The sequence below is a fragment of the Phyllobates terribilis genome, unplaced genomic scaffold (assembly GCF_046119375.1).
Source record: "Phyllobates terribilis strain yellow unplaced genomic scaffold, ASM4611937v1 Scaffold_11__3_contigs__length_659146591, whole genome shotgun sequence".
In the NCBI taxonomy this organism is placed as follows: Eukaryota; Metazoa; Chordata; class Amphibia; order Anura; family Dendrobatidae; genus Phyllobates; species Phyllobates terribilis.
In genome coordinates this window covers 150,595,995-150,619,401 of record NW_027362771.1, presented here as the reverse complement: position 1 = coordinate 150,619,401, position 23,407 = coordinate 150,595,995, and the positions used below count along the sequence as shown (strand labels likewise).

The window sequence follows — 23,407 nt, the reverse complement described above, 5'->3', positions numbered from 1 at the left end:
TCTACTTCCTCCACCCACACCCACTACTGGTTCCCCCTACCTTTGGGTTCCCCCCTACTCCAGCCAGGGTTAGGACTCAGCAGAAAACTACATTGCGTCTTGCCCCTCCTGTTGGCCTGGAGCGGTGTAGAGTTGGATGTAGGTGGTTGGGGTTCTGTGCAGCACTCCCATCTTACCTGAGAGAAGGGAGACACCACACCTCGGGGTGAGATGCAGTATCTCTGTGGCGACTGAACCCTCAGGGGCGCCACAATTGCTTTCAGTATAAGGGTATGTGCACACGTTGCGTATTTTAGGCGTTTTTGCTGCAGCAAATCTGCGCATTTGGTCCAAAAAACACAATTGCAAACCTTATCTCAGCATTTTCTGTGGGATTTTTGAAGATTTGTGCACATGATTAGGAATTTTCCTGACAGGATTTCATGTGCAGAAAAAGAAGCAGCATGTTCATTCTTTGTGCGGCTTTGCCTGCATTTTTCCTATACAATGCATTGGAAAAAACACATGGCGAATCCGTAGGCAAAAACACACATAAAACGCATTTAAATACAAAAAAATGCATCAAAAATGTGCAGAATTTCCGCAGCGTTTTTGATGCCAAGAGCTGCAGAAATGCTGCCGAAATTTCTGCAAGCAATTCCTGATCGTGCGCACATAACCTAAGTCTGGATCAAAATCTTGTGTTCTATGCTGAGCACTTACATCAGGATTTCAGTGTAAATTCCACAAAAATGCAATTCAGACCCACGACAGAACCAATCACTGTAATGAGGCAGATGGAGACACTTTGGACTCCATTTGGCATCTGTTCCGGTGGTATCCATCTTTTTAGGCGTTCACAAAAAGGTGGTCGACCACACTTGTGCACTAAAAAGACGCCTAAAATAACGTGACACCACCGGAATAGAAACCAGATGGAGTCCAAGGTGACTGAATCTGTCTCGTAAATGAGTGGTTCCTTCGGGGGTTTTATCTGAATCGCAGTTTTTGGGATTTTCATGGAAACCCCGACGTAAGCGCTCAGTGGAGAGCACAGGATAAATGTGACCCAAGCCTTGTTCTGATTTTTGGGAGGCACAATGAACAAATATACAACAGTTCAAAAATTGCTTTTATTTTTATATTTGTGCGGTTCACCGTGTGGTATAAATGATTAGACGGCTGTATTCTTCGGGTCAGTGCAATTACAGAGATATCAGATTTATATCGGCTTTTTATGTTGTGCTTCTATCACACAATAAAAATGCTTTTTTATTAAAAAAAAATAGTTTTTTTCCTCCATATTCTGAGAGCTGTAACTTTGTTTATTTTTTGTCAAACAGCTGTACGGGTTGGAAATTTTTTTGGTACCATTTTGGGCCACATAATGGCTCAGAATGAGCAAAAACTAGCAATTCAATTATGGTTTTCATTCAATTTTTTTTGCGTGGTTCGGATCAGTACGATTACAGTGATACCAGATTTATATAGTTTTTTATGCTTTGCTACTTTTACAGACTAAAAACAATATTTTATAAAAATTGATTTGTTTTTGCATTGCCATATTCTGAGAGCTGAAACTTTTTTATATTTTTGTCAAATGAGCCATATTACAGCTTGTTTTTTGTGGGATGGTTTGGCGTTTTCATTTATAACATTTTTTTCTTTCTATGAATTTTTGATCGCTTTTTATTCAATTTTTTGTGTGTCAGTATGATGAAAAAGAGACATTTTTTGCATTTTTTAAGTGTTTTTTTTGCGGTGTTCGCCATATGGAATAAAAAACCTGCCAGTTTTTTAGATCAGGTCGCTACAGATGCGGCAATACCAATATTGTGTATTTTTTTTGTTTGATTGTTTTAACGCAAACGCTGCGTTTTTACTGGCCAAACAGCATTTTGTGATTTGTGTGCGCTTTTATGTGTTTTTTTACTTTTACATATTTTATTTAACTTTTTTTTTTCACTTTTTCACTTAGTCCCACTGTGGCACATGAATATTTTTTACTTTGGTCTCTTGCATTGCAGTACTTGTGTACTGCAGTTCATGAGACCTGTCAGTTACTCACTGCCAGAGCCCGGAAGACCCAGCTTATAGCAGAATCTTACATGACAGCGTACTTTGGGGTCATCAGATGACCTCAGGGTACCATGGTAACAATCAACAATGGCAATTAACTCCCTTTTAACCACTTAGATACCGCTGTTGAAATTGACAGCAGTATTGCAAGGGTTAATCAGCCCCGATCAGTTGTAAAACTGGCCGGGGCCAATACCACAGGGTGTCAGCTGTCACCCACAGGAATTGCGCCCGCAGGAGGGAACTATTCACTTATTCCTGACCTCCATTTTGAAACAGCGATCTGCAGTAAGGCCCCTTAACAACCGCGGTTTTGATGCATATTGGCGGTCGTTAAGAGGTTAATGAAGGTAGCGCTGGAGTAATATGTACCAAATTCAGTATTAGTAAAGCTCCTCTAATTTATGTATTTGGTGCGTTTTTCAACTGCCACAAGTCGCCACTGGAAGTGTCCACCAGACAGGGACTAGCATACATTTCTGCCATAATTTACACCACTATTGTGCAAAAATGATGATAAATTTGTCGGGCGTGCTTGGCCATGTTCCTCGTCTAAGCCCCATTCAAGGCGGTGCTGCACAGGATTGGTGTAAAAGCGCCATAAGTCACAACATTTTTGCACAAAATAAATTGAATGAATCTGGCCCTGGTGTGGAGCAAAGAAGAAAAAGAATAAAAAAAATGTACCAACAACAACATTCTTGAACACGAGAGGGCGCACCATACAAACTATTTAGAATAAACAAAAAAGGGTCTTGTACCCTTATTTTACACTGTTACTAAAAGATTAAGTCATATGCAAACAAAAATAAAGTGGGGTAGAAAGATGTTGAAGGGACAAGTGGAAACATTTCATTCTGCTACCAATATAAATACATGGGAGGTTACAACACTCACCTGCCCTTCATTGCTGCTGAGTGCTGTAGCCTTTGTACACTGCAAACACATGCTCTGCTCTGCCTGAACTCAACATTAGGACAGAACCCTCAACCAGGCTGCAGCTATCAGGATGCCTGGCAAATTCAGGCTTTTGTTGCAAAATGCAGAACAACTGGTTGTTGTCTGTCAGAAAGAAGAAGAGTACCTGCTCAAGGAGGGAATGCAACATCTAGCGATAATGGAGAACGCCAGCCTGGTGGTGGGCAAGTAAGTCCGTAAAGCCTAAAATACCTTTATGTATGTATCATACCTGCTTAAACCTGGAAGAACGTAAATAAAGACCCATGTGGGTAAAGTCATCTCCAAATTACGCAAATCCATTTACGTGTGTTTTTCGTATAATATGGCTGGTGTGGGGATTCTTTGTGTATTGACACAAAGTAATGAGATACTATTGTTATCTGCATTCAATCAATGTAAAAGCTCCTCTAATATCTGTATTATAAGGTGCTGCTAGAGACAGAACCTACTTCATATCCTAGTAAATGTTTAACTTTCCCTACTAATCTATTAGGTTAAAAAAAACAGCCTCTAAAATGATCCATCAAGAAGTTAATGCCAAAAAACTGGAAGTAGTACTGTTGACCTGTCACATAATTTTTGCCACTTTTGTTTTGAAGTGGTTGTAGCTTTATTGAAGGGGGTATAGCTGTACACAGCCCTACTCTCACCAAAAGCTTCTTGTGGGAGCACGGCCTAAATCTCCGGTCTCCCATGTTGAGCTTCAAAAACAAAAAACGCCCCCATCTAATAAAAGTATAGAAAATATAATCTAATTGTGCTGCCTTCAGAAAGCTAGCAATGGAAGAACATCTCCTGTAGATGAAAGATTCAGAAGGCTTTACGAAAATATTACATAAAAAAAGAATATGCAATGTATTATATTATAAGTGCTTTGCCATACAACTAAATATCTTAGCATTGGTTTTAGAGAATACATAATATCCTTGGTGTTCTAGATTGTTTAAAAAGTGGTTTGTTCATCACAAAAAAAATTTTGACAAAGGGTTCAGCATTTTAAAAAGAAATCAAAATACATAAAATAAGCGTTTCTCGCTTTGCTAAGCTATTGCTGGTTTCCTGGGCTCATCTCAATATGTCGGAAATGCCCACTCAGTCAGTCATGCGTCCCACAAAACTCTGAGCTATATGCCAATTTTTTTTGGCAAGCTTTTATCTTTGGACCCCAACTGTTGGCTTGCTGTATTTGGATTTATAGAGCTTTAGCTGTGTACATCCACTTATAAGGTGCTATATACTGCAGCAGATTCAGGCCAGTAGAATGGATTTTATCCTAGAAGGCTCCATTATTTTTATATTTTTTTTTTTCCACTGAACAGGTGCACTAATTTCCAAGCCAGTTAAAAAAAAAAAAACCTTGGCTGGTCACAATTTTTATTGAATCTTATCACGAAGCAACAGATCCGTGAGACACGGAAGCCTTTCAATTTACATCCAAGTCTTCCGGATCACCATAGATTTGAATGGCCAATTCTGAGCCACAAATCGGATCAGCACCAGACATGTTCTGAGTCGTACAGATTCATTCACCATTTTATGTCTCATTAACCCCTTACCGACATGACGCTTAGTTACGTCATGTGCCAGATCCCAGACTTTAAGGCGGGCTCAGAAACGGAGCCTGCATCCTTGCCGGCATATAATGGCTATGATACGCAGCCATCATCTGGTATCATTTGAGAGAAAAAAAATGCATGGTTGGTATTGCCACAATCATACTGACATGGAGAATTATATTGGCAGGTAACTTTTTTATCATATAAAGAACACTATAAATTAAAAGTGCCAGTAGGATTATTTTTTTTTTTTTTTTTTTTTTTTGTTCTGCTTTCTAGTACATCGCATGATAAAATGAAAGTGCAACTGTCCTGCAAAAAAAACAAGCCATCATATGGCTGTGTTGATGGAAAAATAAAATAGTTATGGCTCTTGGAAGGAGAGGAAGAGAGAAACACAAAAAAATTAAAAATGGTCATGTCAGGAGGAGATTAATACCCATCATATGATGGAACCAACACAGCTAACTATTTTTTTTTTTTTTGTTAGGATGTTAAGTGTTGCAAGGGGAAAATTGAGTTCCATAGGAAAAAAAATACTTCGTACAACATGGTGACGGTGGTTACAAAAGACCATAAGTTATGCCAGAACAGCACTTACAATCCTAAATGCAGTTTACTAATAAAGATTGATTTAAAGCATTCTAACATAATATAACAATTTGTTGGTAGAGACGGCTTCATCAAGGCTTTAGGACCCACAAATTCCATACATAATCAATTTTGTCATGAAGATTTTGAGACCGTGATTGACTGCTCAGGAAAATGTGTTTTACCAGGTAAGTGATTAGAACTGGTTGTTATTAGGTGCTGTATGTTTGACAAGTCTACAAAAAAAAAACTAACTGCAGACATAGTGGTAATTTGCAGGTGAACAGCGGTTTAAAGGGACTGCCAGCACAGGAGGACTGTTCAAATGCCAGTTGCTAATGTACACCTTAACACCTGCTTGTTTTCCCTCATTCTCCCCTTTTTATTTGACTGCTCTGGATTCATAGACCTGGAGAAGGGTAGAGATAGGTGGGAAGGTGTATATAAATGATTGGCCACGCCATGAAGCACTGAGCGCCTGTACTTGGTTTCAACAGTCATCTGTGCTGACAGTCCCTTTTTAAACATGTTCGGCTAGTTTATTGTAATGGTGGTTATATTTTCCCTGCAGCCACTTGCTTTCAGTCAACGGCGAGGTGCTGGGAGCTGTTGGTCTCTACTCACTACACAGTGAGCGTTCTGTAACCGCTCCCCAGAAATGTAACCACCAGCCGTTCTGTGTACACGGCAGGTTGTCTGCCTGGGTGCAGAGGGAGTGATCAGAGCACTACAGTAAGGCTATATTCAACGTAGAGGAGAAAGTTGGCACTAAACAGCTCAATCCTAAGAATATGCTGTCCTTAAACATAGAAACTGGCGGTCACGCACAGCTGATGGTCCGTGGTGCTCCACCAAGAGATCCACACTCGTGCAAAGGAGAATAAACAGAAGAAAGGTGGCACTCACCATAAGCTGATGAAAGTCTTTATTCAGGCAAAGACTTCAGGGGAGGGGGTTTGTGCAAAGCAGGACTACGGGCGTTTCACTCTCTGAATGTGCTTCTATGGGTCCACCTGTAGAAGCGCATCCAAAGCCGTAGTCCTGCTTTTCACTCTCCTTGCCCTTTGCAGTATTTGTAAACCAAAGCCAAGAGTAATGTCATAGTTGCAGAAGTAATGTACTTGTTTCCTTCATATTTATTTATTTTTCTGATTTTTAGCATTTTAAATACAGATGTGTGAACATGGCTTCACTGTGTAGTGAGTGGTGCAGCTCCCTGCACCACCCTTATGACTGGAAAGGAGTGGCTACAGGGAGAATAAAACTTAATTTTCCTCCCTGTAGCCTTTTTTTTTTTTTTTTTTTTTTGTCTGTTTTGTAGCTGACTGGTTCCCCTTTTGTTTCTCATTCATATGCGAGCCATGTGATGCACAAATGACCCCGGTTTGGATTATAGAGGGAGCAATTGTCCTGGTCCTTGCCAAACTCCACCCAGATACAATTAATAAATATTAAACACAATAGTACAGATTTCCAAAACTAAATGTGAGTCTTGAAATGGTGCTGTACTGTGTATCAGTCAATTTTCTAGACTTAAACTATACCTCTATGCTGATCCCATACTCAGGCTAACACACTGCTTTAGCAGGCGCTCAGGTTTGTAGCTGCCCTTATGATCCGTGTGAGGATTTCATGCTACATTGAAAATACCATTAAGGAAATGGGGTGTGCTCCAGAAACTTTAAAAAGTTGCCCATTATAAAATGGTATGATTTTCATCAATATCTAGTATATCTTTGGTTCAATTGATATTAATATCTACAATGTTCAATTTGTTTTCCAGGCTTTGTGGATGCTCACACCCATCCTGTGTGGGCAGGTGACAGAGTACATGAATTTGCTATGAAAGTAAGTTTTAATATACTGCTGCACACTTTACAATGATTCATTTATTCATCTTCCAACATATTGGGTAATTTGGAGAGGTTAATGAAGATGTGAACAGTGCTGTAGCTCTTGGCAGCCTGGTCATACTGCAAGGATAAGTTAACACCTGTAGATAAAGCTCAAAATGAATGTGAAAATAACCTGTTGTATGCACTAAACAGATCTGTTCCGCTCTATATATTAAACTCTGGCATGTGGGCCAAATCTGGCCCGCAGGGTGGTTTATAGTTTGCCCATGAAACCAAAACAGCCATCACTATGTGTGTGTGTGGGGGGGGGGGGGGGGGAGGGGGAGCCCATTATACTGTATGGAGGACTAATTTATCAAATTAATTAGTGTTTATATTTGTGGGAAAAGATTGAAACCCTTTTCACCCTGGGCTTAAGTCATGTACTGAGCCCAGGTGGCCCTAATCAGAGATGGACAATGTTCCCTGTATCAGTGTGCATTCAGAGATGGCTATCAATCACTGATTTAGAATTCCTGTAACCCAAAATAAGCAAGGATTTCAAGGAATAAAATCCAGGTTATAGAGGATCTACTTATACTTAGAGTAACCGTTTTAATTTCTATGTTATAAATCTATAGTAAACGTGATAATATTTACTACTAAGTTGCTTATCAGAGATCTGCTTCTTTCGCTGCCATAATTGATCAGTAATTGTCAAGATTCTCAGTTCTGAGGTAAAATCTGTAGTCAGTGAAGACAGGCTTTGGCCATGTTCCCAATTAGCGTTTTTACGGCCACAAAAACTCTTGTAAAACCGTCTGCCATGCAAAGCGATGTGAATTTGGATGTGCTGTGCACATGATGCGCTAATTAGCACACCGAATTTGCGTTGCTAAACGCAGCATGACCACTTCTACCGCGATTACGCTGCAAACTCGCGGCCATTGAGGAACATTGAAACACAACAAACCCGCAGGTATATGTGGATTTGCTGCGTTTCAATTAAATTCAATGGCTGCGAATTTGCAGTGTAATCGCGGTGTGTGTATGGTACCCAGGATGAATAGGAGACTACAACTCCTCTTCATCCCAGCTACCATGCGGTCCAAAAAAAAGAGTTAAAAATAAAAAAACCTGCATACTCTCCTCTCCGGTCTCCTCCCAGCGGCGTCCTTTCTCCTTGGCGTCCCGCGGTGTACTTGCAGGACCTACGGTGACATCATCTGATGGACACGCGACCGCTGACGTCAGGTGATGGTCGCGTGGCCATCAGCTGACTAAATGACGTCACCAGTACACCGCGGTACGCGAGAGAGGATCGCCGTCGCCGGACGGGAGGAGACCGGAGAAGTGAGCATACAGGGTTTTTTTTGTTTGTTTTTTTTTTTTCTCCTCCTACAGATGCAACATCTAAGTTGGTCACACAATATATAAATCTATGCTGGTTGCATGGATTTATGTTGTGTGACCAACTTGTCCAGCACTTTTCAATGTGATGCTCAAAATCACTTGGAAAAGTGCATGTAAAAACGCTTCTCTCTGGTAGAAAAAAACGCATGTAAATCTGCATGCTTTTTTTTTCTTTTTTTTTTTTTTTTCCTTCTACCAGAGACAAAAACTCTGTATCAAATCTGCACATAGCCTTTCCCATTACTGAGATAGGAGCTGATAATTGCTACTGATAAGATTCTATGAAGGAGGGAGGTAATAGAAAGGAGGAGCTCTACCTCTCTCTACATAGGAGATGGCAGTTGCTGATAGACTTTACCATTACTGAGATAAGATTCTATCTTCACTGAATACAGATTTTTACCTCCGAATTGAGAACTGAGACTTGATAATGACCAATTCTGGCAGAGAAAGAAACAGATCTCTGATAAGATATATTACAAAGTTGCTTATTTTCATGTGTGCTATTAATTTATGAAATTAAAATAGTGGTTACTCTTTAACCTCCTGTTCATCTGCTGCTGGCAGATCTACTTGTTAGATGTGACAGGTTCTTTTTAAAATGGTGTTTCAGAATAGGACTTGAGAAATATTTAACTGAGGACAAAGAACACAATGTAGAACATGTACAGTAGTAGTTAAGGAGGGAGAACTACACAGGGCAAATAACTAGTATGATGCTCAGCGAAGGGCTCATGTATAGAGCTGTAATATGACAGCCATTAGGTTGTAAGAGACCCCAATGTGCCCTGGATACAGATGTATTTGGATGTTTAGTTTTTTTTTTTTCCCCTCTGTCCAATTACCCCACTAGATCTTGCATAGATTTGACTGCCCAAGAAGAATTGCACACCCCATGCCTAGGGCTTCATAGTACAAAAGCATAAGGACTTGAATTATTGTGCCACTACTTAGACTTTGAGCACAACTGCCTTACTGCATAACCTCTAAATCCAATGTTATGTATGATTGACTGACTGATATCATATAGATATGATAGAATTTTTTTTTTTTTTTTTTTTTTTTTTTTTAGCTTGCAGGTGCCACTTACATGGACCTACATCAGGCTGGAGGAGGAATAAATTTTACAGTTCAACACACAGAAGCAGCTACAGAAGAAGAACTGTTCGATAGCTTTAAACAGCGCCTGGAACGCATGCTCAGAGCTGGAACCACTTTAGTTGAGTGCAAGAGTGGATATGGGTTAAAACTGGAGACGGAGCTTAAGCTGCTGAGGGTGATTGAACAAGCTCAGAGGAAAGTGGAGATTGGCATCTCCTGCACATATTGTGGGGCACATTCAGTACCAAAGTAAGAAGGATTAAAATCATATTAATGTATCAGGTATTCTGTACTAAATATATACTCGATAAGCTTCTAAGTTCCCAAAAAACTTATGTCTAAAACTTGTTTAACAAAACTGAATATTATGACTAACAAATTTTAATTTTTTTTTAAGGATGGGGCTACATGGGGACTTTGGCCGTGTGACTTGTATCACAGATAAAGTTTGCTAGGTACCACAGCACTATACAAGAGTATGGGGTCGCATTGTGACAAGCCAGTTCCAGAAAGTATAACCGTGTCAGACTTTTTGCGACTTGCTTTTGCAGTACCTTCAGGGTCGGGATGTAACCCTATTGACTTGCGATGTAATAGTGACACCTAGCAAACATTAGCTATGCGACTTTTGTCGCTGCCAAAGTCTCCGTGTTGCCTACACCCAATATTAACCTAATAATCGTTGTTACTTATCCATGTGCTATTTAATTACTCATCAGAGGAAAAACTGCAAACGAAGCTGCAGATGACATCATAGACCTTCATCTCCCTGCCTTGAGGCAACTGGCTATAAATGGTAAAATTCATGTAGACAATATTGATGTCTTTTGTGAAAAAGGAGTGTTTGACCTGGAGTCCACAAGACGAATTCTTCTTGCTGGGAAAGAAATTGGCTTACATCTGAACTTTCATGGAGATGAACTTAACCCCACAAATTCAGCAGAGGTATTTCTCTTAATGAACTTAACATCTTTTGTTCTTGTCCTTTCTTTGATGAACTGAGGTCACTTCAAGAATACCTATAAAGGTGCCTATACCCTCAGGGCCATACAGCCTTGTACACTGGTTCAGAAGGTGAATCTGCAGATTAAGATATTTTATAGAAATGCCTGTTCAAAATTAGTATCGTTTGAGATCCTTTTGCCAATATTGCTACATGCAAAGCACTGTGCATATGGTTATTAGTGTAGGGTCTCATTTTGCGCGCACAAAGGACTGCACCAATATAATGCAAAATACTTTGTTTTGATTCTGATATCCCCAATGTGTTTAGAAATTATGGTGAAAAGAAGTTAGTGAGGTGTGTGTATATGTATATATTCATGCTTTGTCTTGTACCATGGTAGCAATTCTCAAATACAAGTGCCTGTATTTAACAACTCCCATATGTGTCTTGAACTCTGACTAGTGATGAGCGAGCATACTCGCAAGTACTCGGTATTCACCCGAGCATCTTAGTACTTGAGATGCTCAGAGCTCGCTGAGTACTTGCAAGATGCTCGGGTGGATGTTCGGGTCCCCTCACTTCATGTTTGGTGCTCTTTAGAGAGCCAATCAACATGCAGGGATTGCCAGCCACTCACTGTAATGCTGTAGCCACGGTGGTTGTGGCATTACAGTAATTGGATGGCCGCACATCGTCATCAGGTCTATATCAGACCTGGCGCCGCTGTGCTCGTCAGTCTACTCCGCAGTCAGGCAGTGTAAGGAGAGATGCTGCTGAGCTAGGGAGAGATTTGGTTGTGTATTAGGTAGTGTAGGGAGAAAACAAGTACATTACACACATCCATCTCAACAAACAGTCCTTCTGAGGACTAATCCATCTGCAGAGATATCAGGCAGTGTATATAGCAGACTGCAGTGCATATAGCACAAGAGGCTCCATTCCAGTCCTGCCTTCTGCTGCTGTTGGATATTTCTAGACAAAGGCCCAGGTCTTGGGGAGGGGGGGATGGGAGGGCAGGGTTTTTTGTTTTTTTTTAATCTTAATCCTCTATTTGCTTAAAAAGCTATCCAGAGAACACTGTTTTCCTGCGCCATTTGCTTCTTGGCACTGCAGAATACAGCCAGGTCCTTTCCATATTAAAGCGCTAAAAATCCAGCTATTTAAAACTGGTTTGTCTGTCACACGGATCACGTATAATTGCGCTGAAAATACTGCCATTTTTTTTTGGCCTCCATTCAAATTTTTTCAGTGTGTTAGTGACTCGCCCCCTGGGCCGTGGGTCACTCTGATCCGGGCAACAGGGCAATAATGGGGGTAGTAGTGGCAACCCGGTCAGTGGCTCAGGGTGGTCAGACCAGTGGCAATGTCCGACTACGCCACCCGTGGATTGCGGTCAGGGCTAACCGCCGCTGCAGTGCAGACCGCTGGGGCAGATGTAAATGTGCAGCACTGAATAGTACAACTCCCCACGGGCGGAGTATGGCCCCAGGGCAGTATATAGATGGATGATTCCAGTCGCAATAGCCAGGAGACGGAGGCCTCTTAAACAGTTTAGGGTCTTTATTAGGACAGGTGAGTCGACCCAAGAAAAGTCCCGGCTAGGAGGGGGCCTGAACATCTGAGAACAAGTGGGAAGCTGGCCCTGATCAGGGTGAGGGTGTAGGCCTACCGTGCTCTCTGCGCTCTTTCTGGCTATTTCCCTCCTCGTGGTGTAATAGCCCATGTTCCTGAGCTCACCGTGTCTTCTCGCCCGTATGGCTGGCGACTTGGGTCCCTTTTTACTCTTGGCCTGGTGTGGCTTCACCGGTCCCTTCTGCTGTGGCAGAACCTCCGGGCTTCTTAGGCCAAAGGACATACAGTCCCCTGCGGACTGGTTATTTGCTGTAGGACTTGGAATCCTAACAGCCTCGGACACAAGTCCGGTAGATAGCTTCTCTATCTGCCAGGACAGGCTCGCTTCGCCTCTTGTCCCTGGCTCGTGGCTCTCCTACTGCCACACGGCCTCTTAGGCTGCAACACAACTGTCTGTCCCTGCTCTGGGACACCTCTCAATCCAGAGACAGGTTGTCCAGTTCTCTTCTAACCCTGCCCCCAGTTCCTGCTTTTATAGGGGCAGCCTGCTCCCCCTACTGGCCTAGGACAGGAGGTATTGCATGCTAATGGTCCTTGACCAGAGAACCTCCCCCTTGCTCTCAGACACCACTTTATTATACATTTGTGGCATCCAGGCCAAGGTGACACATTAGCAAAGTTTTTGGCACTGGTTTTCTGTTCAAAATGGTTACCTACAGGCCAGGTATTTAAAACTGTGGTTTCTCCATCACATGGATTACATATAACTTTGCTCCAAATTCAGCCATTTGAAGCGAGCGTGGAAGATATTTGTCCATTTAAAATGGGCAAGGCGCGTGGCAAGGGATGGGGAACTGGACGTGATGGTGATGGTGCATGCCGAGGCCATGGGATAGCTGAAATTGTGCCACAACAAACACCCACATCTTCTCGTCCGACCTTCTTGTCCATTCCTAGGGGACTGCAGCACTCCACTATTGAACCCAGAGCAGTGTCAAAAGGTTGTTGGTTGGAAAGCAGATAATGCTTCCAGTCACTTAGCCACCACCACGTCTTCCACACGGTCAAGTCTCACTAGCCGAGAGTCTGGACTACATATTCCTCCCACCATGCCGAGTGCCCGGAGACAACTGATCCCACCCTTGGACAGTCTGAAGAGCTTTTCCCTTCATTTATAGATTTGGGCCTCTCGCCCAGTCCACTTGAAGCGGGGCAAGAGGAGATTGTATGTAGCTATGCCCAAATATTTGAGCAGCCACGGTCACACAAAGGTGACGGTGGGAAAGTGTCATAAGAGGTGGACAATGATGAGACACAATTGTCAGGAGGAGGACCAGGGAGCGGAAGTGTAAGACTAGGTGGTGGATGATATAGTAACTGACCCAGCCTGGCAGGAGGACATGCAGAGTGGGGACAGCAGAGCACCCCAACAGGCAGGAAGATGGAGTGTGGTGACAGAAGGCAGGCAACCGTTCCCCCTTAACACTAAGGAAGTTGCCAGTACAACTGTTAGGTCTTCCCGAGTCTGGTTGTTTTTTTAAAGTCTCTGCCGATAACCCCAAAAAGACCATTTGAACCACCTGCCAGGCCAGCATCAGCAGGGGTGGCAAAACTAGCAGCCTGACCACCACCAGCATGATCCGGCACATGGCAGCAAGGCACCTGACTTTGTGGGTCAAACCCCAGGGTCCAGGAACAGTGTCTGCGGGTGGCACCACTGCTTCTTCCGTTGTTGTGCATGCTAGCCAAGCCCCTGTCCATGGTGCATGCGAAGATGCCTCCTGCCCTGCACCTGTCGTTGTGCACTCTCAAGTAGCAGCATCAGGAAGCACGTCCACGTCCTTGTCCTAGCGCAGCGTTCAGTTGTCCATACCCCGGTCCTTAGAATGCAAGCGCAAATACGCAGCCAACGCCCCACAGGCCACACTACTAAATTCCCACATTTCACGACTGCTTGCGCTTGACATGTTGCATTTTAGGCTCTTGGAGACGCAAGCATTCCGCAACCTGATGGTGGCTGGGGACTGAGTACTGAGGTGTGCCATCCCTGCATTACACAAGCACATGTCCCAAAACATTAGCCATGCCCTCAACGCAGTTACCGGGAAAGTCCACCTAACCACGGACACCACCGGGTTGTGGGCAGGGACGGTACATCTCACTGAAGCACACTGGGTTAACATAGTGGAAGTTGGGACGGAACACTTCCTCCCGACGCCAAGGATTGCTGGCCCTAGGTCAGAGTTGCCCCCACAGTCTATATCTCCTGCACCTCAGCCTCGTCCTCTTCAGCCTTCATCTCCAAAATGACCATCAGTCACAAGCTGGAAGCACTGCCTCGGCCCAGCGGCAACAGGCTGTGCTGAAGCTAATATGCTTGGGTGACAAACCGCACAATACTGAAGAGTTGTGGACAGCTCTGAAAGAGAAGGCAGATCTGTTGCTCACACCGCTGAACCTACAGCCAGGCATGGTCATGTGTGACAATGGTCGGAATCTGGTGGTGGCTCTGAGGAGAGGCGAGCTCACACATGTACCATGCCTGGCCCATGTGCTTAACCTCATGGTTCAGCGGTTTCTCAGATCCTACCTGGAGCTGCCAGATCTGATTGTTAAAGTACGCTGCCTGTGCACCCAATTTAGGAAGTCACCTACAACTTCCGCCGCCCTTGCTGTGTTTCAGCAGCATTTGCAGCTTTCGGCTCGCAGATTGGTGTGTGATGTCCCCACGCGTTGGAACTCTACGCTGCAGATGTTGGGAAGGATTTGTGAGCAGAAGAGGGCTGTTGAGTACCAGCATCAACAAGGCTGTCGGTATTCAGTTCAGACTCCACACATGACCTCAGGCGTGGACATGGATCTCAGACATATGTACTATCCTCAAAATTTTGAGGACTCAACCAAGATGGTGAGCGGCGATGATGCCATAATTGGCTTCACCATCCCACTTCTGTCTTCTGAAACGCTCTCTGATCTCAGGATGCATTGCAGGCTGAGCACGATGAGATGGAGCAAGGAACCATATTACACACAGCCCAGCCTCATCTCATCCCAAGGTGGATTGGGTGACGAGGAGGAAGAACAGTAGCTAGTTTCATGCACTATAGACGGTACTACCTGTACAGCTGTCATACCGTCTGTTCAGCGTGGATGGCGAGAGGAGGAGGAGAGTATGGTCAGTTATCCTCTTGGTGAGGACACGGAAGTCTTGCCTGTTAGTAGTCTGGCACGCATAGCGACGTTTGTTAAGCTGCCTTTCCCATGACCCTCTCATTCTCAACATTTTGGGTGAATCATTACTGGTTGGTTGACCCTTCTCCTTGTTGCGTGGGTCTAGAACATTATATCTCTTATTCCTGAGGTGGACAGGTCTACAAAAATGGGGCAGTACCAGAAGGCCCTTTGTTGCGGAACTATTAAAGAGAAAAAAAAAAAAAAGAAATAAAGAATTCCCATCTGAAACGCTGGCGGCAGAGGGCACACTTGGTTGGACAACCAAGGAGTACAGGCGAGAGAGACACAACTTCAATCCAGCAGAGGCAGGGGAACACTGTCAAACTTCTGGGAGAGTTTTCTCAGACCCTCCCATCGCACAGGCCCTGAGGCGTGGGGTTCTCACAAGGAGTGCAACGTTTGGGAAGATGCTGAGGGAGTACCTTGCCGACCGTAACAATGTGCTCCATGATTCCTCTGTACCTTATAATTATTGGGTATCCAAGCTGGATACGTGGAATGAACTGGCTCTCTATGCCTTGGAGGTCCTGGCCTGCCCTGCCGCCAGCATTTTATCAGAGCGTGTTTTTTAAAAAAAAAAAAAAAAAAAAAAAAATTAATTAAAAAAATTTATATAGTGTTAATGTATAAACCCCCCCCCCCCCCCCCCCCCCCATCCAAATTTTGGGCAGCCCTGCCACTCACTTCATATGCAATAATACTATAGGAGATCCACTCTTTAGTTATGGGAACAATAAAACCTAGCCGGTTGATGGCTCTCGAAGAATGAGGGCTGACAGCTGGCCCTTTTAGAATAGTAAAGGCCGCCTGATGGCCCTATAAAGCCTTTTTTTTTTTTTTTTTTTTTTTTTTTTTTTTTTTTAACTTTCAGAGTCCTCCTTCATAAATGAAACCCGATGTGTCTGATATCTCTCACACCACATGGCCAGATAAGGTTGTAAAATGACATTTCCCAGTGAATGCATTTGTCACGGTTAAAAGCGGTGCAAAAAAAAAAAAAAAAACGCTACGTGTGAACATAGCTCAAGGTGTGGAGGAGTATTTTTGTTTATTCTGCTTTATATAGAAGTCATTACCCTGGCAAGGATGTTCCTTATACAAAACCGAAACCAAAATGGATTTTCCTGGGAAATATTTGTTTTATTGTGAGTCTGTAAAAGTGGCGTAATACCTCTGACAACGTTGTTGACAGAAGTGACGGAGTCAGAAATGCTTCCAGGGGTCTCCCCCCCCCCCCCCCCCCATGCTGTTTCCATGTCATTTGAGCACTGTTCCCATCGATTTGGGCAATTTTTAGGCCCTCTGCAGACCGCCAGGGGGAGCCGCCTGAAAAAATGCTCAAGTTTCCCTTAGACTTGCATTGGGCTCGTGTGTGTGTGTGTGTGTGTGTGTAATATGGCCTTTTCACATGTCTGAGATGTTTTGGAGGGGGGCACCTTTGTTTCAAACAGACAGCACATGGATGCCATCTTATGTGTGTGCTAACTATTTCAAACATGGATAAGTGAATTCTGCCTAACTGCCTTTTAATGTTAAGTTTCTAAAACTGCACAACTTTGGACTTTGTATTGATTGTCAAGGATAGCGGTAAAGTAGTTACATCATAGTGGTGACATAAAGCTGAGGACATCACGATCACTAGAATGGTACATTATGATGGTGATGAGCACGAATAGTAATACTGTCTGACCATCACCTTTTAGGCCAGGGTCACACGACCGTATAGTCTCTTTGTGAGAGAATCGGATCACTTTATGTAAATGACACTCGGATCACAGTTTGCTCAGTGTCTGCTTGGTGTGATCCAATTTCTCTCAGATGGGAGAATCCTAGCAAAAGTGAGAAGACTGAACAAAATTTTCCATTAGTCCGGATGTCATCCAAGTGTTGTCCGATGGTTTTTCACGGACCCATACAGCATGAGGAGTGCTGGAAGTGATGTGGCTCCCACTGAGCCCTGATCTCAACCTAACAGGGAGGCTGTTGCAAACATCTTGGAGACCTAACCATTCTTTGAAAAAAGACTGGCAGAAACTATTACAATGTAAGCCTATGACCCTTGTTCTGATGCTCCATAGACTTGCACAGACCTCAGTGTGAACTGGCAAGTTGGCATAGCAATCGCTTCACCCAGAAGAGGATCGGTGCTGCATTGGAAACGGTGATTGGTGTGAATATTGATGCCCTACTTTAAAGATACACTTGCACAGGTTTAGCCGATAATTTATTGGGAGTGCTTCTCTAAGAAGGGGTTGTCCATCACTTTATCATTCTAACTAATTAAAATCACTGAACTGAAAGCAGGGTTTCTAGAAATTGAAAAGCAAAATGGCCTAAAAGCAGGAAATGTGTTAAAATTAAAACTAAACGGTTTAATCCTTCCCAAGCCGTGTTGTACCTACATATGACCCCTGCAGTTAATCACTGGCCTTGAGTGATCCTTGCAGGTATAGCATCAGACTGCTAAGGCAGGTGTTTGGTATGGTACATCGTACTAGGTCAAACTTGACAGTCTGATGGGGATCACTGAAGCATCAGCTCTATTATAACAGATGCGTTGTTTACTTTACCCCACCTCCTGCTTTTGGGGTTTGTTTCCCCCATCCACCTTCAATTTCTAGAGGACTTCTAGAACTGCACAAGACTGGTGACATGTTGGACCTGGCAGATTTTTATCTGATTTGGATGAGCAGACTTCTGCCTGCAGTCAGTACTAGTTTATTGGCCCATTCGCAATGTTCAATGCCATCTATGAGCACAGAACAATCGTACAGCATGCATTCTGTTGGCGGCACACAGTGCGATGTTCTGCCAACAAGGATAAATTTATTTATTTTATTTGGATTATTTATGCCGGCATAAAAAAAATAAACAGTGAATGGGCAAGTGTTTAGCATGGTTTTTGGCTTTTAGGTGGGCATGTTAATAATAATGGCTGATTACAAACTAGCTTTTTTATGAACCTTTGTTAATGGGCCATAAAGGGTTCTACAGATCAGCTCTGGACAGTAGGATGACCTGACCGTTTTCCCTTCAGGTCTTGGACAAAAAAATGACATGCTTGTACAGCTCTATTCTCTAAAAGGAAGTTTGTTATAAACCACTTCTGTTTTAAAGTTAATAATCGTAACCTAACTAAATGTAAACCTTCTCCATTACCTACAGTACTACATGTCTCCAATACTGTGTTTTCTTACTCAAGACTTTGTATAGTGTTACAACTCTGTAACTGATAAGTAATTCTAGAATACAGCATGGCTTAACTTCTAGCAAAAAATGGCACTTCAAATAATTTGTCATGTGTTTTCATTCACTTAAAGGGAATCGGTCAGTAGGATCAATTGCCTTCTAGGCAGTCTATATGTAAATGAGCTGTTAACAGCTATGGGCCAGACACAGATCTTCCTGAGAAGCTGCTGCCTCCAGAGCTTATTTTAAACATGTAATAACTGACAGTCTGCTCCCCTGATCTACAAGTCTCATACTGGTGAGGCAGATTCTCAGGGAGATCTTTGCCCTGCCCATAGATCTTAACAGCTCATTTATATATTAAGAAGAAGAAAAAATGGGTTTCTTGGGCATAAGACATCAATCGCAAACATCAAGGTATCATTTTTATTGAGCTTCCAATGACCTACCATATAGACTGCTTTGGAGGGTTGTTCCTATTGACAGATTCCCTTTAATAAAAATAAAGGAATTTTTTTTTTTTCTTTAATTAGGTATACTGTATTGAGGTTTTATGTATGTTTTCCAGTTGGGTGCAGAGCTGGGGGCACATGCTGTTAGCCATTTAGAAGAAATAAGTGATGAAGGGATCACTGCACTGGCTGCTGCAAGGTGTTCGGCCGTTCTATTGCCTACAACTGCCTACATCCTGAGGTAACAACCATGTAGTCTTGTCCGGTGATCTGAAGTTGTTTTTGGTGGTGTGGACTGAATACATGGTCTTTCTTCCTAAATGGAGCACACCGTTTATGATACTATAAGCAGACTCTCTTTAGTAGTTAACAATCATATGTGGAGTTTTTCAAAAGATGAAGCAAAAGACTTATTGGGCTTAGTAGTTCTGCTCTGTCCATATGCATACTTTTGTAATGAGAAGATGTGTATCGAACTTTTATTGCTCACCATGTCTATTTTTCTTAAAGACTGAAGCAGCCTCGAGCAAGGGACATGCTTAATGCTGGAGTCATAGTCTCTCTAGGCAGTGACTTCAATCCAAATGCATACTGCCTCTCTATGGTAAGCCTACAGGACACAGCGTTATGTATTGCAATGTGTAAAGTTTTAACTAAAGGCTGAGTCACACGCATTGTATCAGATCCAATTACTAAATAGTATTAAAAGTCCCCTAGATCAACTTTTTTTTTTTTTTTTTTTTTTTTTTCTCGCAGAACTTTATGTACATGCCTAAATAGACAGAAGCACAGTGGGGAAAAAAAGCATCAAAACACAGGAAGACATGCATTTTTGACGCAGCTGTTTTCCTGCCAGGGAAAAGTTGTCAGCAGATTCTGAAGAAAAAACACAACGTGTGAACATGGCCTTACACGCAGTGTATTTTTCTGCAGAAAAGCTGCATTTTACAGTACCAGCAAAAGCTGAGATTTTAAACTTTTTTTTTCTTTTTTATAGATTTTTTTTTTTTTAATCCTGATTTGAATTTCCATATTTAAAATCTGTAGCATGTCAATTCTCAATTTTTTTTATTTATTTTTTTTGCATGGGTCAGTTTAAGAATGGGAATACTAAATATGGAAGGCCAGACAGTTACAACGTGAACAAATGCTGCTGTGATTTTCAAAATTTCCCAGTAAACTTTTTTTTTTTTTTTTTTTTTTTGGGATTTTTGCAGGGCAGCATCTGTTTCATGCACAAAATGACACGGCTATCGCAAATGTTTAATAGGCAACCTGAGAACCCCAGCCGCATTGGCTCTGTGTGTCGCAGGGGTGACATAAATGACACTTTAATTTGGAATAGTATAAAAGACAAGGATTAAACTGACTGCATTCAATATATACTCAATGGGACATATTATATCAATACTGTCTGATACATTTCATTTTGCACATTTTAAGACTGAAAAATCAGTGGTTCATGCTGATAGACCGTGTAGATTTAGACCAGATTTATTAGTTGGCCTACTTTGTGTCAGAAATATGTGCAAAAACCTTGGTGTACTGTGGTGCATGTTTGGACATGCTCCATATTCGAACAAGAAATGTTGAGGATCTAAAAATTTTAAATGTGGTGCCAGTCGTAAAAGGGTTTTTGAGGTGTAAATTGACTAACTTGGATTACTGGATCTCGGCCATTCTGCTGTCTTTGCATCTGACTTATGTGGAGGTAGACAGACTTCTGATAGGACATAATTGACTCTTATATTTTCTGCCATTCAATATGAGTTATTGGTCCTTTAGCCATGGAGACTGTCATTTGCATCAAGACTTATTTTTACTTTTCTCTTAAATTGGTTACAAAGTGCTTCTCCAACTTTAACGTGTCATTGAATATTTGGTTTGCAGCCTATGGTCATGCACCTTGCCTGTGTCAATTTGAAGATGTCTCTGAATGAAGCTTTAGCTGCTGCCACCATCAATGCTGCGTACTCTTTGGGAAGATCTCATACACACGGTTCATTAGAGGTTGGGAAGCAAGGAGATGTGGTTATCATTAATGCCCCACGGTTTGTATCCGCATCTTCAATCGATTTCTCAAGATTTTTATTGTAAATGTTTTTTGTTTTTTTTTTTGTTAATCATTGAGTGATTTGACAGCTGCATTTCCTCTGGCAAAAACAGAACCCAGGACAAAGTTGCACTTTTTTTTTTTTTTTTTTTCATACTCTTTATCATGTTAAAAATATTACTTTGTTAAAATACACTTTAAATATACATTTAGATAACCAAAATTATAAATATGTAAGGTTCACTATTCCATGCACTGTGTAAAACATAAATTTATATATGCGTTAGCTCTTACCACTACTGTTCATATTTGCTTCTCTCTCCCCCACTTCCTGTCATTTTTACAATTAAGGCAAAAATGGAATGTATGAAGAAACCCTGCTATATCCTCCATCCTTCTAGACATTGGTCACTTCCAACATCATTGACACTTTAACTACTGCATATGCTTAACACTTTACAAAAGTTTCCAAATAAGTGCTAAAAATTGCAAAAAAACTATATTTTACATAGCTGAAGTTCACATGGTATTCATTCCACAGAGTAAACGTTTTACAAAAGTGTTTGCTGCTCCCCAACCCCCCTTTCCTTTAACAAAATTTAATTTGGAATTAATAGAATTTATTTTGACTGACTTGATAGTGGCAGCATAAAAAAGCTATTTTTCTTAATGAGAAAGTACTGCTTGTGTAAGAGTAGTAAAACATCAAAAGTATACATTGTGAAAAACTGCCTCATCACTATCAAAATGTATTATGTACTTCAAGGGGTGTCAACACTAGTTAATATAAAATAAATAGTTTGTCTAAATGGATTCACACGTCCCATTTCGTAAGCCTTGACTGGGGTCTGTGGCTACTGAAATGGGAGAGGGAGTACCACCGCTGACCTGAAGCAACATCAGATTTGCCTCGCGCTGCAACAATGACGTTGACAGCCAAAGCGTTCCAGATGCAATCGGAGAAGAGTTGGTACACCCTCTGCCCTTTCAGCAGTTGCAGACCACTGTCGTGGCCATCGTAGAATGGGACTTGCGTATCAATTTGTGCCAACTTTGACCAATTCTAAGATGGATTATCAATGTAGGAAAAAAATGAACAGGAGTATGTACTCCAAAAAAAAGTTAAATAACCTTGTCCTTGGGTGATATTAGAAGGTGACGACTTTTTTTTTAATACATTAGGAGCAATTTAATGTGCAAGTGAAATGTTAGTGATGCCAAGCTTCTCCAAAATAAATGAATGACTGTCCATACCAATATTGATCATAACCATGCTTATTTATCATTTCTAGATGGGAACATGTGATTTACCAGTTTGGAGGACACCAAGAATTAATTGAATATGTGGTTATTAAAGGCAAAATTGTTTATGAGAATGAAAGAATTCTTGCCCTCTAAGAAGTGGCATTACTGCCATAGCTTCAAGATGTACAGACCAGTTACAATGATCAGCTGATACGTGGTCTGTCTCTGTAGATATGTTACATCCTTGCACTAAATTATCTAACAGCCCAATAATTACTTTGATACTGCATAAGTGTACACAAAAAGATTTTATGTACCTAAACCTTACTGGATTACTCTGCTGTTCTGTATTACATCTGACAGCTGAACTATTGGCCAGTATTTGACAGACTGTATTTTGGAGAACTGTAATCAGTTGGTTGAATGTAAAAAGTTGTGGTATACTAGAAGCCAAATAAAGAATTTGTCAAATATGATAAAGATTATGGTTTGTTTTTTTTTTTTTTTCTTTCCAATACAGACTATATACACTGCTCAAAAAAATAAAAGGGAACACTTGCATTATCGAACTCCAAATCAATCACACTTCTGTGAAATCCACCTGTCCAGTTATGAAGCAACACTGATTGTGAATCAATTTCTCCTGCTGTTGTGCAAATGGAACAGACAACCAATAGAAATGATAGGCAATCAGCAAGACCCTCCCATAAAGGAGTGGATTTGCAGGTGGGGATGACAGACTATTTCTTTGCATTTTGTCATTGCTCACCCCAAGAGCTACAGTAGCATGAGGTGGTGCCTACAACCCATAGAAGTTGTTCAGGTAGTGCAGCTCATCCAGGATGGCACATGAATGCGAGCTCTGGTAAGAAATGTAGCTGTGTCTCAGCAGAGTCCAGAGCATGGAGCAGATACCAAGAGTTGTGGAGTGGGGCATAGGAGGGCAACAACCCAGCAGCAGGACCGTTACCTCCCCCCTTTTGTGTAAGGAGGAGCAGTGCCAGAGCCCTGCAAAATGACCTCCAGCAGACCACTAACATCCATGTGTCTGCTCAGACTGTCAAACAGACTCCATGAGGGTGGTATGTGGGCCTGACATCCACAAGTGGGTGTTGTAATTACAGCCCAACACCATGCAGGGCGATTTTTGCCAGAGAACACCAAGATTTGCAGATTCGACATTGGTGCCCTGTACTCTTCAC

General features: G+C 42.0%; 1 protein-coding gene across 1 annotated transcript; it reads left to right on the top strand.

The window, feature by feature from the left end:
- The first annotated feature begins 2,885 nt into the window (after positions 1-2,885).
- Positions 2,886-22,685, top strand: AMDHD1 (amidohydrolase domain containing 1). The gene is made up of 9 exons (XM_073651672.1): positions 2,886-3,204; positions 5,247-5,353; positions 6,949-7,013; positions 9,486-9,763; positions 10,234-10,459; positions 19,024-19,148; positions 19,418-19,511; positions 20,798-20,958; positions 22,253-22,685. The coding sequence occupies exons 1-9, from the start codon at positions 3,068-3,070 to the stop codon at positions 22,356-22,358; spliced, it is 1,299 nt and encodes a 432-aa protein (XP_073507773.1). The 5' UTR covers positions 2,886-3,067; the 3' UTR covers positions 22,359-22,685.
- The last annotated feature ends 722 nt before the right edge of the window (positions 22,686-23,407 follow it).